This window comes from Indicator indicator, chromosome 4 (genome assembly GCF_027791375.1).
Source record: "Indicator indicator isolate 239-I01 chromosome 4, UM_Iind_1.1, whole genome shotgun sequence".
Classification (NCBI taxonomy): Eukaryota; Metazoa; Chordata; class Aves; order Piciformes; family Indicatoridae; genus Indicator; species Indicator indicator.
Genome location: NC_072013.1, coordinates 9,225,927 through 9,243,646, shown reverse-complemented (window position 1 = coordinate 9,243,646; position 17,720 = coordinate 9,225,927). Strand labels below are relative to the sequence as shown.

The window sequence follows — 17,720 nt, the reverse complement described above, 5'->3', positions numbered from 1 at the left end:
TTAGACTTCTTTTTCTGCTAACTGTATCCAGAGTAACCTGATGAAGTTGACAACTCTGGCTTTTAGATAATCTATGTAACTTCCAGGAAAATGGACTACTCAATTCATGTTCCAGCTCACTGTTCTCAGACAAAGTGTTAGAATCTCAGCTTCACAAAGATGAGGAAACCAAAAGCAGGTGTAATTTGTGGAAGTTCTTCCAAGCTGAAAAGTGAGCTGTTGCTGTCTTGTCTTGAGTTAGAGAGTGACATTTTGGTAACTCCTGTGTCCTTCAGTAACAGCAGCAGAGTTGTTATTAGGTTTTGAGAACCACATCTGATTCATGCCTGGTGGTGGATAAATTTTCCAGGCAACAAGGTAGTCTTAGGAACCTGGGTAAGCCAAGAGGTGATAGAATGTCTAGGTCACAGATAAACCTGTTATCAGGTTTGATGTTTTGAAGATGTATTTTCTTTTGTCTTGCAAAAGAATGATGAGAGGGAATTAAATAAAAGGATATTATAAGGACTGTTTGGTTTGGAAGAAACTTACTATGCAGGTTTTGACTCACATGTTTGGTAAGCTATATAGGGGTATGGCTTTGCCATAAGCTCACACAAACATGAGCCAGCTGGCTCTAGAGTAGTCAGCCAGAGGAATGAGAACTTGGAGGACTGGAAAAGCCTGTCTAGACTTTGTGTGAGTTCTTGCCTTGTTAGTCTGTGCTGCCTGCAAGTTAAGTTAGTGTGTCAGTGTCTAGTGGAGAATTCAGTTTTAAATCTAAGTCTCTGTTCTTTTCACTGGGGTGTGCTCTTTTATCAGCATAGTGCTTACAGGACAGGCTGCACTGGTATTGTTTGTCAGGCTGGATGAAGTCAGATCATCAAAGCGACAGGCAGAAGTCAGATCATGTAAGCAGATCATATAAAGAGGATGTTTATCTGTTTCATTAAGCTAGTGGAAACACAGAAGCCAAGTGTTACATGCATGTCTGCTAGTGCTTTTGTTTAGTGGAAATACCAATGACAGCCCTTTCACTGCTAGTTTGCAATATGGACTGATTTTAATTATTCAGGAAACAGCCATTAAAGCCCCCATAAACTCCAGTGAGATGCAGGATAATTGCTACTTATCTGTAGTAGCTATAACTTTATTTTTTTAATATGTTTCCCCACACTGGTTCTTATTGCAGTAACGAATTCATTTTTCTTTATTTTTGCATATTGATGCTCTTCAGATTATGTTCTTGTGTTAACTTTGTGTAATTGACTTGAGAAACTCTTGTAAACTTCTACTCACCAAAAAAAAAAAAAACAAAAGAAAAGCTTGCTGAGGTGGTATCTTTGCTTTTTGCTTTTCCTACAAAGAATTGCTTCAAAACAAGTTTAGGTGAGTTGATTGCTGTGCATTTGGTGATATGAATACAACCACCTGAGAATATCTATATAAACAAACTATTTGGTATCAGGAGCTCTTGTCTAAGCAAATAGAATTGCAGTGGTCTGGGACATGATGCTAAACTCTTGATCTCCAAGGCATGTTGATTGCATCAGGTATTTCTGTTGAGAATGACTACTTGGCCTGGGCTAAGTCACAGACTCTGTCTGTGAACCGTTCACCTAAGTGCTCCTTGGCTTAAGCCGAAACCATGCCGGGGTTGTTGTGGTATTTTAATGCTACAGATGAGTCCCGTCGTCCTGTTCGACTTACTAGTCTTAACATAGCTTTTGTGGCTGGCAATTTATTTTATTTTAAATTATGCCAAAAGATTCAATCATTCTTTTGCTGAGCTGAACTTTCACACTATTTCCATATCCTTTTAATTATTATAACATTGTAAGCTTAATAAAAAGTGCAAGTGACATATTTTTTGGGGTGATTTAAGTTCTAACAATCTTTTGCATGTTCTGAGCTTATATGGAATCTTCAGACTTTGTAACACAGAAGACTGATCCAGAAAGGAGGCTTGGGTGAAGCCTAACGACATCTGCTATCATCTACCCTCCTTTTTTCTCAGCATTGTCATTGAGGATCCTCCACCATCAGGTGATTTGCTGTTTAGGAACCACCAATAGGATGTAGGCTGCCAGGAACAGACAGATAAATTGAGAGGGCTTAGAAACAGGCATTGAAATGCAGACAGGGGAGAAGTGCTGGCATTTCTGCAGTGACACGGGAACTCCTGTTCTAGTGCCAAATTGTGCCTCTTGTGTCTTCATTCCTTAAGGAATTGTACAAGTTCAAAGGCATTGAGATGTTTGGTAACTAGAGGACGTGTGGAAAGACTGATGTTAAAAGTTTGAGCTTTCTCACTAGGCTATGAATAAGGTTCAGCCTACTGTCAGCCTGGCAGAACTTACGTAGGAGTAGCTGTCCTTATGAGGAGGAGCAGAACCTCACTGGACTTCTGACAATCTTCACAATTTCAGAGGTATTTTTTGTGTTGTTAGGAAGTCAGAAATAAAGAGGCAAGATTTACCATCTTGAAGCATTTTTCTCTTTGTTACTAGATGGAAGAAGAGACAAATAATGTTTTTTTATGTACATATGTCCATATTCAGGATTTGTGAACTTAAAGATGTGAAGGTCTTGGTGGGGCAGTGGAGAGTTTTTACCTGGGTTTTTTTTGTTTGTTTGGGTTTTTTCCCCTCCCCATTTTGGGGTTTAAATACTGTTTGTCCAGTAAGAAAACATGTGGAAATTTCCACTCTGCCAACAGCTCTAGCTGGATAATTATGATCAACCCTTTGGCTAACCCAGTGCAAGTTGTTAGCACTCAAAATCTGTCCATGATAGTGTTTCTACAGTAAGCTAATTTCCTGGGGTTTCATTGCTCTTACTCTGTGGATTGTAGTGTCTTTTGAACTGCACTGCACATCTGCCTTCCCTGCATTGTGGTGATATCCAAATGAACTCTAGACAGAGTATTACTGCCCACTGACAAAAAAACTGTGCATTCCCAAGCATGTGGAATCACAGCATTGATGCTGTATAAAGGGAAAGCTAGAGAAAGTATCAGGAAGCTTCTAGTGTCAGGGAGTCCTCTATGTGATCTATGTTGTAAAATGTGATCTGTTAAAATGACTTACCCATGTACCTCTCTCACATGCAATGCTTCCAACATAAGGGCATGTATCTATTCAGTAAGTGTCTTTTTGTTTGAATAATCTTTGTTCAGGCAGGCTTTTTTTCCTCTGGCTTTATGATGCTTTTCCTTCTCTCTTTGCACCCTAGGGAGGATTAACAAGGGCTGTGGAAGCAGCTGTGCTGTGTATTTATGTAACCTGTTGCAGCTCAGCAGGTCTGTTTCAAGGGAGATGTTGCAGTTTCGGTATCTTAGAGCTTCCTTTCTTTTGCTCTCCGCTTCCACCACTCTTTACCAGTGATCAGACTTTTATTTCAGATTCAAGCTTATGTTCTTCTCAGCTGAGGAATTCTTGGAATTTCAGCACTCTGGGTCCTCTGATGCATCCTCTAGTTCACTCTGTGTACCTCAGCATATCAGTTCAGGACTTAACTGAAGATTTCAAATTCTCTCTAAGTTTTTGATTTTCCTGCCTTTCTGTGACCTTGTGCAAATGGATCATTCTGTTATCTTAGAACAAAACTGCTTGATTAGAAAAATATCTAAAAAGTTGCTTCTATTCATTAAAATTGGATCTTTACAAAGTCTGTAACAAGTAAAGCAAGTGTGAAGAGGCTGTATAAGCAATATGCTTGAAGTGAAGTGATGTTCTTCAGCTTCTTTAAGGAGGCAGAGCAGTTCAGACAGGAGGCAAAGCTGCCTGCTTTTCACAAGCAATGTTTGAAAGCTGCTGAAATACGCATGCTGAAATGCAATGTAGCCTTGACTTAACTGAAATTTCAGTAGCCCTTGTGTATGAGTTGTGGATCTAGACTGCAAGCAGTATTTGGTTGGACCTCACCGAGGTCCCAGGAATGTGTTGTCTCCTGACCTGCGCTCGCTGCTGTCTTGGGGAACAGTGGTGACATGCAGCTTCTGACCAGCCTGTCAAGTTCAAAGTTAGAGTGCATCAGCACTGCTTCCTTGGTAAAGGCCGTTTAGTTTCTTTGTGCTCTACCTGGTTGCAGTGCAAACACGTCTTGCTTTGTAGGAGAATATGTGCAAGATGGAACAAATGAGGATGTTACGTGCTTTTATGTGCAGGGAGAAACAGTATTAAAGTTCCTGCCAGTGCCAGTACCATGCTTTCCAACTGAGATGAGAATTTGTTCTGCCTCCATGCTGCTCTTTATACTCATAACAAGAACTGTCAATGGCATAATACAATAATAGATGCCTTTTTGTGTTGATCATTGAGTTTTAGATCTAATTGCGAGTTGTGGGTTTCAGGGTTGTGTTCTTTTTTGTTTTGGCTTTGTTTGTTTTTTTTTCATGTTTGTTTAGAAAAAGCTGGATTTAGTCAGCATGAAGAAGCCAAATATGATACCAAATACTAGATTATTAGAGATCCTGCTTATCTGAAAGAAATTATCATCTGATTGGCTCCAAATCAACTAAGTCTGATTACAAATTGAATCTTTTTAATATAGGTGCAGTAAATTTCATGACTGATGATTGGAAATATGTATCCTTAACCACTTGTTGGTTGTGTAGTCAATTTAGGCTGCCTTTGCTTGGTTTTGTTGCAGTGCTGTATGTAAGTCTAATTTGTGGTCATCAGTCAGTGCAACACTTTCTAAAACAGCAGAGTTTCAGATAATTTCAAATAATCAGTACCGTGAGAAGCCAGTTAATCATCCACAGTTGCCTGTTACTTTTTTTTTTTCTCCTCCTGTTCCAAACTTAGTGTTTTTTGGTGATTAACTTTTTGCATCTATTTCAGGTAAGTATTCTGTTCAGAGAAGGGGGAGATTGCATCTCCTCAGAAAGAAAGGAAAGAAGGACAAAGAGAAGGAAGGAAAGACAGAAGAGAAGATTAGGAGGAGGACAAGACTGTGTTAATTGAGGGAACTTCATGATATAGACTACGAAATGGAAGTATAATTACATTTTCTTCCTGAAGGAGGAGAAAGAGTTCTGCATTCTCTGAGCAGACCAAAGAGTATAATAACTTCAATAAGAACTGTAATGTAAAAAATAGGTTGCATAAGGCTTGTTTTGTTTGGGGAGTGGGTGAGGGAATCACTTGGTACCGCAAATGACCGCAAGATAGATATTTGACTCTTGCTAACAGCACTCCCTGCAGTTCTCTGTCTTCACAGATGGTAGCAAGTTTTTGTGGTCAGGCAAACATGGAGAAAAAGTGATTTAAGTCTAATTATCTAAAATTATTATTGGGCAGTGTTTTGGAAAGAGACAAAATCAGATTCTTCATGTAAGCAGTTTACTGTATGACCATAAGAAGCCTGATTGTATGATGTTCAGACTGTTGCTATCATAGGTATGAGAAACCATTGCCAAGGTGATAACTATCTCAATTTGTGTCTAAAAAATTTAACTAGCCAAGAGTCTGTAAGTAGTAGGTTGTAAAGGCACTTTAATCTTATCTGAAAGCGAAAGCAGGAAAGCTCTACTCTGTGATAGCCTTTTATCTCACCCATAGTAAAAGCATAAATGAAAAAGATGGGACTTGCCCTCACCAAAATTGATTGCTGGGGGTGTCAGTTAAAATAACCACCTGCTTAGCACTGTTTATTGACCAGAGTAGCTGGAGATGTTGGTCCTTTAATAGTTCTTAATGTTATAATATAATCTCTGTTGAGACTAAAGTGAAACTGTTTTGGCCTGAGCTCTATTGCTAAGTAGATACTCATTTTAAAAAACAAAACAAAAACTGTTCCAGGATTCGTGTGAATACAGTGAGGATGACGAGCAGGTGGACATTGAGACCGTGGAGGAGTTTTCAGAGAAGATTAACCTTGCCCGTCTGAAGGCCACAGCTGCTAAATCCAAGCCTTCCAAACAGAAGTAAGCATCCTTGGAGAGCACTACAGTTTTGCATTTGACTGATGAGCTGGTGTTGAATGAACCCATTAAACAGGTTTAATGTGATGGTAAGATGAGGTGAGGCTTGTGCCAGGTCTTCCTGAGCACTGGTGCTTCCCAATGCCTGTGAGGACAGGGCTGTGAGAACCTAAGAGTAGATTCAAGGTGTCTTAGTCTTTTTTTTCCTCTTCCCCCCTAATAATTTGTATATGGGGATGCTGAAGTTTTAATATAAAGTTACTATGAGTGAGTGACCTTCCCTCCTGCAAACAGTATGAGCAGGGCCATCTTTGTTTTACATGTGACTTTGCAAGCTTTGTTTATTCTTGATGGTAGATTTGTTATTTTCAGGAGGAGCAGTCATTAGCTTAATCCCTGATCCTGTAAATGAAAGCTTTGTCTTTGGGACTATAGCCCCAGCAAAGAAGTATTTTCTTACATACAGTCTGCCAGGGTTGGATAGCTTGGCTTTTGGTGGTCTGACTTAATTGTTTGTTTTTGTTACTGTTACTGCCCTTGCAAAGTGAAAACATGGCTTGCTTGAGGTATGTAAAGATGGTCATGGTTATTGCTCAGTTGCACCAAACAAAATAATGAGGAACTTGCATCTTTAGTTTGGTTTAGGGTTGGGTTGTGGGGTTTTTTTTTGGTAGAAATCTCAAAAAATCTTGTTTGGTGATATAATATACCACCCAGGATTTTCTCCCCCACACCCCTTCTTCAAAGATACAGCTCAACTTCTGTCCCTAGATGGTGACTTTGCTGTACATTGCTAAGATTTTTTTAATAAGAGAGAAAACCAGACGTAATGCTCTGTAAAAAATAATTCTTTCAAATGTGTATTGTTCTGTGTTTTCTTGAAGCTCCTGAGATATGAGTAAGCTGTTAGGGTAGTCATAAATGTGAGCATTTTTGGTTGGTTCCTGCTGGGGGTGGGATTGCTCTGCCATCTGTATTGAACTTGTGTTTTTTCAAATAAGAATCAAAACAAAATTAAAAAAAAAAAAATCTGGAGCTATTGGTCACAGGCTGAATTTATTCTCTTTGGCATATAGTGAAATAGTTTGTCTTTTGCACTAGGGGTTAATTTTACAGCTCTTTTTTTTCCAGGACCAATGGCATTGGAGATAGAGTTCACTTTCTTGAGAAAGCTCAGCACTGTCTTGCTTTCATGTAGTCATACAGGAAGAGTTCATTTCAAGGGATAAAAATGAGCAGTTCTGGGCTGTTGGAAATCAGTTGATGAGGACAGAGTGCATGAGATGAGTAGTGTTGGGAAAAACTTTTTACCTTTCTTCCAGATACCATGCTCGTAAATCTTCGGATGAGAAATTATCAGAAAAACGTACAAAGGTATATGTTTGCTCTCCTCTTTCCTTTTGGTATCACACCTCCATTGTAAAGATAAACTTCCATCTCCAGTGCAGCTCTGAACGTGATTTAGCTACCTTCCATATATTTACAATTGAATGCCAGAAACCAAATGTGTGTATGGGGGGAGGGGCTCAGTCCAAATCTCATTAAAGAAAAAGGACTGCTACTGGCATCAGTGGGTTTCAGACTTGGCTTCATGTGTGGGAGGGATATCTGCTTTTTATTTATTCGTATGCTTGCTTAGGTTTGGTGTCCTTGGCATAAACAATTTTTACGGCACGCATAAGGAACAACTGAGAAATACTTTCACGTGTGGAAGAAGACAGTGTGTAAGGGTGTACAGGCACAGGGTGAAGTGTTTCTGAAAGCAATAGTTGTAAAAAACATATTCAGGGAAGTTAAAGATAGTACAGAAACCTTCCCAAAGCCACTGCAATCCTTCCAAAGCTCAGACTGTATTCTAGGGTGGATGTGATGTACTTGATGTCAGATCTGCAGCTACTTGCTGGGGTGAGGTTGGGCTTTGAGGTGAAGTGTGAGCCTGGTATATGTCTTATACATTAGAGCAGACTGATACGTATGCTTTTGCCTGAGATTGAGCTGGATTCCAGGTTGCTCTGCCTGCCTCGCCTTCTCCGTATTTTCTTCTGTCTGCCCTTGAAGTTATGGCATGAGGCCCTTCCTTGAGAGGAACCTAATGCCTGACACAAGATCAGATGCAGTTACAGCGTTACTGTGCTTGGTATGCCTATGAGGGCAAAATGGATGTCAAAAGACAGTCTTCAAATTCCTCTCAAGGCCAGCAGGCTCAGAAATTGTATCACTGGACCTGGGGAATATTTCCACTAATTCACTGAGGTTTGGGGCAGACCTAAATTGATGTAAAACCCACATGAGTGCTACTTTATAAATATTGCTTTGTCATGAAATAAATAGCACAATTGTACAAGACCTGTAAGAGTGGTGATGAAATAACAAACCTTCAAATCAGCAGAGATCAGTAGTTACTCTAATTGCCTGCCAAACTTTTTGGAAGCTTAAGCAAATTCTCAATCAGAGCCTGTCTTGACACTTTCTGTTACTTGCTAGATGTCTGGGATGACAAGTTTCAATTCCGCCTTTCACGTTCTTGCCTGTAATTTCTCTTGGCCCTAACCTGTATGTACCCATGAAACAAAACAGAAATCAAACCTGTTTAGCTCCAGGGGAAAATTCAAGTGACCTGTATTTGCTGTGATTGTTTCAGTCATTAGGAGACTTTTTTTTTTTTTTACAAGCAAACAACAAAATAATTTGGCTCAAATGTGTGATTTTTTTGCTGTCATTCTGTGGTTGACCTCAGTAGCCTTGTATTGCAAAAACAAACAAAAAAAAAAGCAGCAGCTTATGAAAAGAAGGGTCTGGCCATGATGTTTTCCGTTAGGTTTGGTGTGATTATGTTGGTCATTTCTTTTGGTTGGCATTTCACGCTTACTGCCTGTGCTGTTGATGCTGAAGACATAAGAGCAGAACAGCATGAAATCTTCAGGTGTCTGTACAGGCCTTGCAAATCAGGCATGCATTTGAACATTGTCTGCCATGACGTTCCTTTTTTTTCCTTTAAACTGGTACCTACGGTTACTTCTCTAGCAGAGACGTCAATTCCAGAACAGGAGGCTGAAGTCTGAAGCAGAAGCCTTTGCTCATTATCGCCAGACACACACAGCAAACGAGCGCCGGCGGCGTCATGAATTGAGAGATCTCTTTGAAAAGTTGAAGAAAGCTCTGGGGTTAAACAACCTTCCCAAAGTCTCCAAATCCTACATTCTCAAGCAAGTAAGTATTTCGAAGCTTAAGTGAGGAGGAGAATCATTTCATCTGGATAGAGTAACTAAGATAGTATGAACATTTTGAATGAGTCCCAGTGATACTGCAAGTAGAGAAATTCTTTCACCTTTACAGGACTCTCTAAAGCAGTATCTGCAAGGATCTGCAAGGATCTGTGTTCCTAAAAGCTTAATCTTGGTGACACATGCATGATTAGCCCTCTCCTCCTTGTATTCTTTGTGGATGTAACCACAGAAGGTTACATCTTAATTCCTCAGTGGTTTGCTGTGTACACCTGGCAGTTCAAAGCCAATTGAAAACTTAATTTTTATTAATGCAGGAGAAGGTAGCATTTTATTAAGTATTATATAGACATAGAAAAAATTATGAAGTTTTCAATGACAGGAAACAAAACATAAGTCGAAGATACATAATTATGCTTACCAGCTCTACCTTGAAATCGTGGGATAGAAGCTGGATTTAAAATAACCATACCTTGGAGGAAGGAGGAACAAACTGCTTGCCACTTCTTAGCTTGTGTTTAGGGAAAGCTGGCATGACATAGTACTTCACATGCTTCCTCTGAGTCCTAGTTTCTCAAGGTGATGAAAATGTCTACATAAATTTTGTAAAGGTTTCTGGGAAGGATAATTGTTTAACTGTCTTGTGTGTCGTTGGTTTGTAACTCAGTTCCCTGACACTTTTCCAGGCCTATGAAGAAATCCAAGGATTGACTGATCAGGCAGATAAACTTATTGGACAGAAGAACTTGCTGTCACGCAACCAAGATACTTTGATTCGAAAAGTGTCCACGCTTTCAGGTGAGACTGTTTTTGGATGCAGACTAGCTGGAATAATCAAAGAAAAGGCTTTTAAGAGTGGGAGTGAGTGGAGTAATCCTCTAGATCCAGGTGAGTCATTAGTTCACATAAAATTTAGGCTCCTGAAGACAAAGGACTGCAGAGCTTTTGGCTTGTCATGCTGAAAGAACTGCTTTTGTTTTCCTTTATGCCCAAAGGAAGTGTAGAATGATTTCTGCATACTCCTGTGCCTTGAGTATGCTGTAGTGGTGGTGGGAAAGTGCCAGCATCCTGTCACTGGTCACTTCCTCAAAGCCCTTTTCTGCTCACTGCTTACAAAGGTACACAGCTTTCTTTGATCAGAACCAAAACCTCTGAGTCCTTTGGTCAGCTTAGCAAATAACTCTCCTTGTATTGCTTTTCTCAGACCTAGGGTTAGTAGTGTCTAGCTCTGTCCTTAGTACAGCTCTATCCTTAATACAAAATGGGCAGTGATGTTCTGAGCTGCTGCTCACCTAGGCACTTTCAAGACAAAACCATGTGGTATTCATTTTGTCTTTGTCTCATTTGGAAGTGTAGGAAAGCTGTGACACCTTCTCAGCTGGTGCCAAAATGTGTGTGAACAAAAAAACATTTTGTAATCTTCTTTCTGTCTGGGATAAACCCAGGAGACTGCCTATGAAGTAGAAATAAAAGATACTTACATATTGTGTATGTGAATTTGTTCATGTACTTTGAGGTACTTTGAGAAAGAAGAAAAGAATTAAGTAAAATCAGAAAGCCATTTTAGTGAACCCTCATCTTGATCCAGAAATGTATGCTAGGCCTTTTGGACAGGGATTAAAAGTAAGTAACTTCACAAAATAGTTTTGTGATGTTTTGCATTCCTACTGAAATACCTCAAAACTGACAAGTTAAAAAAATCCTTACTCAGGAGAGTTAGTTAAATACAGACTTAATTAAATATAGGCTATGATACTGGAACATAACTACTAAGCGGGAAACAAGCCAATATAGTTACTTCAACTTTGATCATATTAAATCCTTCAGGGAGGTTCTCCTCCACTCTGCCCTGGTGAGACTGTGCCTGTAGTATTGTGTCCAGTTCTGGGCCTTCCCAGTTCAAGAGGGAAAGCCAACTACTGGAGAGAGTCCAATCGAGGGCCTTGAGGATGCTGAGGGGACTAGAGTATCTCTTAGGAGGAGAGGCTGAGAGACCTGGGGCTGTTTAGCCTGGAAAAGCGAAGACTGAGAGGGAATCTTACAAATGTGTGTAAATACCTAAAGGGTGGAACTCAAGAGGATGGGCCTGGGCTCTTTTCAGTAGTGGCCAGTGATAGGATAAGGGACAGTGGGTACAAACTAGAACATAGGAGGTTTCACTTGAAGGTAAGGAGAAATTTTTTTTCTTTGAGGGTGACAGCTCTGGAATAGGCTGCCCAGAGAGGTTGTGGAGTCTCTTTCTCTGGAGGCTTTATAAATCTGTATCTTGTAAAAACTAAATAATTTATAGAACTTTTGTTTGTTCATGGTTACAGTGTTCATGTCAATGGTAGTGTGTGTGAGTTTACCTCTAAATGTCATTGAGTATCAGGGTCCACTTGTCCAAGAAGTTTCAGACTGGCGAAAGACAACATTTTGTGTGGTAGTCATATATTGATGATCATCAGGAGAGACGTGAGGGCTATTTTCAAATGGCAGTTGCTGTGTAAGAGCTAGTGCTTGTCCAAGCTGATGTGTGCTCATCAGAATTGCAGGTAATTTTCAAATGCATGTATGTTTATGAAGGAAAAAAATATCTCTGATACTCTTTTTGTAGGGAATACTGAAGAGGTTGTCTTGAAGAAGCTGGAATATATTTATGCCAAACAAAAAGCAATAGAGGCACAAAAAAAGAAGAAACAACCTGAGTCAGAGGCACCTGTTGCAACCAAAACTGCTAGCACACAGCAAGAAAGAACACCTGCTCCTCCCAGAGAGCTGACTGAAATACCTATGACAAACAGAAGAGGCAAGCCGTTGATACTCGCCAGGAAAGGAGTCCGTCCCACAGGTGGGCTAAAAGCAATACATGTTTTGCACAAAGGGATGACAGACATTGAAGCAGCATGCACCAGGAGAGCAAAATGCGGCCTCCTTGTATAGGCAACTTCATTCTTGAAGCAGCATCGAGCATAGGACAAGGAGGTGTCCATGTAATAGGTGTGGGAACGATTTGTTTTAAGTAAGGATGAGACCAGCACTACTGAGTTCTTCAGATGAACACGACTTGAGTTTCAGAACGATGTGAAGTAAATTCCTGTTGAGTTGCCCTGCAGTCTCAGAGTTTCACTGCAATCCTGCAGAAATTTCTGAGAGTCAGAGGTGGTTCTTGTTCTACTGACTCAAAACCTGAACCACTCTGGAGAGTTAGGATTGTCACACTGCACAAATTGATGGCACACAGAGAGGCTCTAGCTGTGTATGTGAAGTTCCTGGAGCCTGCATGGCTTCTGTATCAGCTTTTTAATCTAAGGCTTGTAAACCTTCTGACTGGAGTTTCTTCCACAATAGTACTTAATGCTTAATCACAGGATGTCATTTCCCACCAGGGGTGCTGGGCCAGAATAAATGACTGATTGACATAGTTCTGATTTTTTCAGAGGACACCACATCCTGTCTCACACTGACTGCAGCAAGCCTGGTGATGACCACACAGGGACAGGTGCTTACACTGAAGAGCCCACTGGTACCAGGGCAGGTGGCAGCTGTTCCTTCCACACTGTTGCAGGCTGAGTTAAACCCTCAGACCATCAGTACTGCCATGACATCACAGCCAGGTATGGCCATAGGACAAGATGTTAATGAAAAGTCAGTATAATGCTGTTCATAGCTGTGCACAACATTTTGCAGAGTAACATGTTATTCAGGTTTGTGTTTTTTTTAAACAACTGCCTGAGGTAGAACATGACTCTTATCAGAAGGATTCAATATAGTTATACTATCAGTATATCAACAGGAAAGTAAAATACGTTATCTTTTTGCTGTGCCCAAATTAGGGAAACAGAGAAGATTTCTTATTCACTTAACAAATCAATCTTTCTATTTTTAACACTTTTAGATGGTTTTATAGCATAAAGTCTTCCTTAGAAGTGAAAGGCTCTTACTTTCCAGGCTTAACTGAGTATCTAAAAAGCTCTTCTTTCCACTTTACCTCCCCCTCCCCTTTTCTTGGATAAGGTATTGCTTCTGTGATGATTCAACTGCCAGGATCAACAGTTCCTGTCCAAGTAAAAGGAATCCTTACTAACTCTACCATTCCTATTACACTGTCAGCTGTTTCTGGGAACACAGTGCCCTCAACAGTAGCACCAGCTACAGGGCCTGAATCAGGTAGGCTCTTTATTTTTATGGATCTTTTTGCTTGCATGCAGGGAACATTATCCTTGGGAAAATTAATGTAAATTGTCTTCTTACTAGGAAGCAATGAGAGGTATCATTATCTGAGTTTTCAAAGAAAATCACTATTAAATGTTTTGAACAGTTGAGAAGAGCCTCTAGGGGATTATAGAGGAGAAAGTTTTAACTTCACCTCACTGAGCCCCCTTGCCTTCAGCAAGATTGGGGTGAGGAGGGACTGGAACATGTCTGTGGAGTAATGCCTCCTTCTGGGAAAGCTGCAGTGCAAAGTGGTGGTGGAGGGTGGTTGAAAATCTGATGCCTTACATTGGCACACCCCCTTCCTGTATCCTGCCAGCTCTGCTGCCTGCTGAACAGATGTTTCCAGACTGCTGTATGTTGGATCTAAGTGTGGGGTGGTTCCTGCCCATAGTGTGCTGCTTGCCCTGGGCTGTGTTAAAAAGCAAGGAGCTGGCTTTCTGCTTCATTGTAGTCATGTGGTCATCAATGGAAAAGGAGAGTTCACTTCAGATTTGGGGCTGGGAAAAACCTGAGTGCTTGGAGGCACAAAGTATAGAATCATGTAGTCCCTGACGTGTCCTTGTAGTATTGTGCACAAAACCAGCACTGCAAAATGTGTGCATCAAAGTAAAGCCTGAAAAAACAGGGAGAAAAACGGTCACTCTTTCTTTGTGCCTCACCATCAGAACTGTAACTGTTACAGCCACTTATCTTTGTGCCAGCCTTCTGAAGGAAGGGTCTGGGCAAGTGGCTCTGGGATCATGGATGTGGAGCTTGCTCCTGTTCTACAAGTTGAAAGCCAAGCTTAGTAGTGTTTTAAGGCTTCGCTTAACCAAACCTGTGTAAGCAGTTGCAGAAGAACTGCATCTGACTTGAAGACCTGAAAGTCAGCCAAGTCTGTTTAGTTAGAAATTACCTTGTGGTTAGCATGGATCCTGATGAGTGCTGCTTTGTTTTTGCAGAAAATGAAGATTCCTTCATGATGCCAAAGATTGTTAATGTAACATCACTGGCTGCTGAGGGGAGCATGAGTCTAAACTTGAACAGAAATAATTCTGATGCAACAACAGCAGCAGGAGATCAGGCTTCGGAGAAATCCTTGTCTGCGTCACCCCTTGAAAGTGATGACATCCTTTCGGAAGAAAAAATCAAATCGTGTTCTGGAGACAGTGGTGGAGATGGAAGAAATTCCACAAGTCCCGCAAAAGCTTCCTTTGAAACTAAAGACAGCTTTCCACAGCTCCGGAACGTGCCGTGTTCAAAGGAACCTCTGGAGCCCTTCAGCAAAAAGCTCAGTGTTGGTGAGTTTGTGGGAAGCCAAGCCAGGAGGAAAGACAGTGACCTGGGAGGGGAGAGGTTGAAATCAAAAGAGTTGACATTCCGCAAGCTGCAGATCAAAGATTCCAGGATAGAAATGGAATTGAGGAAAGTAGCCTCTGCAATGGAGGAAGCAGATCTGGATGCAAGCGAGTTATTGAGCAGCATTGAGGACAGTGATGACACTGATGAAACCCTCACTTCCCTGCTCAATGAGATTGCCTTCCTCAATCAGCAGCTGAATGATGATGCACCCTCAGAACTTCCCAGCACTCTAAACTCTGACTTCGCTCATGAAGATGCAGAAGGTCATCGGAGAACAGCTGGGGATCTTGCTGCTGCAGATGGGTCTTCCTTCCAGTTTGGCCATTTGGGAGGCAGTTTTAAGGACCTTTCTGAAGGTCCAGAGAGTGGTGGCTCTATAAGTCCTCTTCTGCTGCATCTAGAAGATTGTGACCTTACTGATGGAGACAAGAACTCTGGGGAGCCTTCATCTGAACCAGATGTTTTAAAGATAGTAATAGGTACTGAAATGAAGGATCCACTTCCCAAGCTGTCCAGAACTAGTGGTGGGAATGGCACAACTGCAACAACCTTGGCAGAGACCTCTAATGTGACTCCACCAGTTTTGCAGATGAAAACTAATTCTGAAGCTGGTAGTGCTGACACTTTGTGGAGGCCCATGCCCAAGCTGGCACCACTTGGCTTAAAAGTGGCAAGTCTGCCAGCAGACTCAGAAGGGCAAAGTAATAAAGTGATGCCCTTATTGGCACCTATAGTTGCAAAACTGGCACCCAGTGGGGTAAAAACTCCGTTACCTGCAGCTGCCCAGGAGGGGCAGGATAACAAAGTGATGCCCACGTTAGCACCTGTGGTTACAAAAATGAATGCTGCTGGGACCTTGCCTTCAAATTCATCAGGCAAATAAATGCATCTATTTTTAATTGGAGATCTGGAGCAGTGTGAACCAGTGGTGGTGTTCAGCAACCCCCCATGTTCTGCATGGCATCAGCACTCTGCTCATCTGAGGGCAGGCCCCAAACTGAGAAATAAGTGCTATGAAACTTTAAGCACACTGACTTACTTTTACCTCACTGTTGTGTTCTGAGTGTCCTCCTCCCCTTTCAACAAAACAAGGAAGATGGTCTATAACCATTGCTGTGCACATGGTATCCTTCCCAAACTGGGTCCTTCACAGAAATACTTTGTCAAGGGACAAACCTGGGCTAGTGAAACAGATTGCCTTTTTATGTTTTGTTTTGGTTTTTTCCCCAGCAGGAAGGCAGCCATCTTGTTGGGGAAAAAAATCTGGATTACCTGTTTTTGTATCAGGAGAATTATCTATGCAGAAATGGGCTTGTTGACATTTGCTGTTGTTTTTGGTTTGGTTTGGTTTGGTTTTAATGTTTGCAGAATAGAGTGAATGTGCAGAAAGGGAGATTGAGGCTACTCTCAAACCAGTCACCCAGAGCAGCAGAAGGGGGGGAATCCATGACTGTGCAGAGGGCTGAAGTGAAAATTTGTTGTTTTTTGGTGCTAGATGGTTCTCTGGCAGAAACTCTTTTTTAGAGGCTCCTGCACAGAAGATTTTAATAAACATCTGTAACTCTCACTACATGGGGAAGAAAATGCTGTTTCCCAGTGTAATTAGAAGTAGGACAGTATGTTAACTTCAATAAAACTACTAAACCCCCTCTCACTTTTTCCCCTATACAAATTCTCTTTCCTTCCGTGCTTAGGGCATGTGGAAGGAAAAACTGCAGAGAGTAGGAAGCATCCCACCACTTGCTGTCATTTCCTTTCCTCCTGTCGTTGTGGCGGCCAGGAGTGGCAGCAGGAAGCGTGGCTTCAGAGAAACACGGAAGGCTCTCAGGGCTGGTGCAGCCGAGCGTAGAGGAGCGAGGTGTACATGTGAATGTATATATGGAAATATGTTTATATCCTTCTGGACCTTCAGTTTCTTTATGAATTCAGGAAAGGTACTCAGAGGTTTCTCACTGCATTTGCACAAGCTGTGTATAGAAAACAAAAACAAAAAAAAAAAAAAAAGAAAAAGTCAATAAAACTGCTCCTCATTACCAGGGAAATAGGGCAGTATTGAATCACAAGATGTATTTTTTATTCTTCTCTGCCACTGCTTACTCAATAACCTGTAGAATACTCTTCAGTGTTCAGCTGTTGGATGTGAAGGGCCTACAGACTGTAAAGATATTTATATTTTTGTACACAGGTTTTGTTTTCATAGTTTTCTTGACAAAAGAGATTTTCAGCCTAGGCGAGATGATTTGTTAATGAGTGTACACACAATCTTTTCCTATTGAGTTTGTAAATAGGAGTGACGGTGCACTTGAGGGGCTTCTGAACTGCTCCCGAACGCTAACCAACTGTGCTGAATCTGGTGGTGCATATTGCTTTATGTTTAGGAACATCGTCCCCTGACTTACTGTTCCAGCAACAGCTGCTGGGATGTCCTCCCCCAAATTCCCCACCTCTGGCCATGCAGTAATACAGGAGTTTCACCTTTCCAGCACTGAGGCTGTGCAGGTGTCAAATGATGTTCTTCCACAGCTGTTTGTTCACAGCGCAGCCCTATGCCCTGGGTTGGATCCACCATGATCCACACATCCCTGGAGTGTTTCCTCCTCTTCTTGATGACTTAAATCATGTTGCAGAGGAGACATAAAGACACTCCAGAGCCTACAACAAAAAGGCTCTTCACCCAGCTGCTCTAAATGGTGTGGTTTAAAGCAATTCCCTGTAACTCTCTATTGCCTTTTGCATATTTACTGTTTTAATAGTTGGTGCAAGTCCTGTGTCGGTGATTTGGAGAAAAGAGTTTATGTCAGCATGGGAGTGATGCAGGGGCTTAGAGTTGTCACTTGAATGCCTTGGAAAAGGGACTTTACGATATGATTGAGTACTTAGATATGTTGGGTTTTATTAAGGAATTTTAACCTGATTTTAAACCAGTGGAAGTCTGGAGTAACTAAATTATTTTAGTAGCACCACATCAGACTTAAAACTTACTTACCTGGAAATATGGTTCTGAGCATTTCTTACAGGCTGAAGTTGCTATTTTTTTGTTTACCTGTGGC

The 17,720-nt window shown here is 41.2% G+C and overlaps 1 protein-coding gene across 1 annotated transcript in view; it reads left to right on the top strand.

Annotated features, from left to right (window-relative positions):
- The window catches only part of MGA (MAX dimerization protein MGA), a 49,370-nt gene extending 32,823 nt beyond the window's left edge, over positions 1-16,547 (top strand). Inside the window, exons 18-25 of the mRNA XM_054400722.1 lie at positions 5,787-5,911; positions 7,231-7,282; positions 8,933-9,118; positions 9,819-9,930; positions 11,729-11,962; positions 12,552-12,728; positions 13,129-13,281; positions 14,271-16,547. Coding sequence (XP_054256697.1) covers positions 5,787-5,911; positions 7,231-7,282; positions 8,933-9,118; positions 9,819-9,930; positions 11,729-11,962; positions 12,552-12,728; positions 13,129-13,281; positions 14,271-15,553 — 2,322 coding nt within the window. The 3' untranslated portion in view covers positions 15,554-16,547. The remainder of the gene's footprint in view (positions 1-5,786; positions 5,912-7,230; positions 7,283-8,932; positions 9,119-9,818; positions 9,931-11,728; positions 11,963-12,551; positions 12,729-13,128; positions 13,282-14,270) is intronic.
- Positions 16,548-17,720: the final 1,173 nt, after the last annotated feature.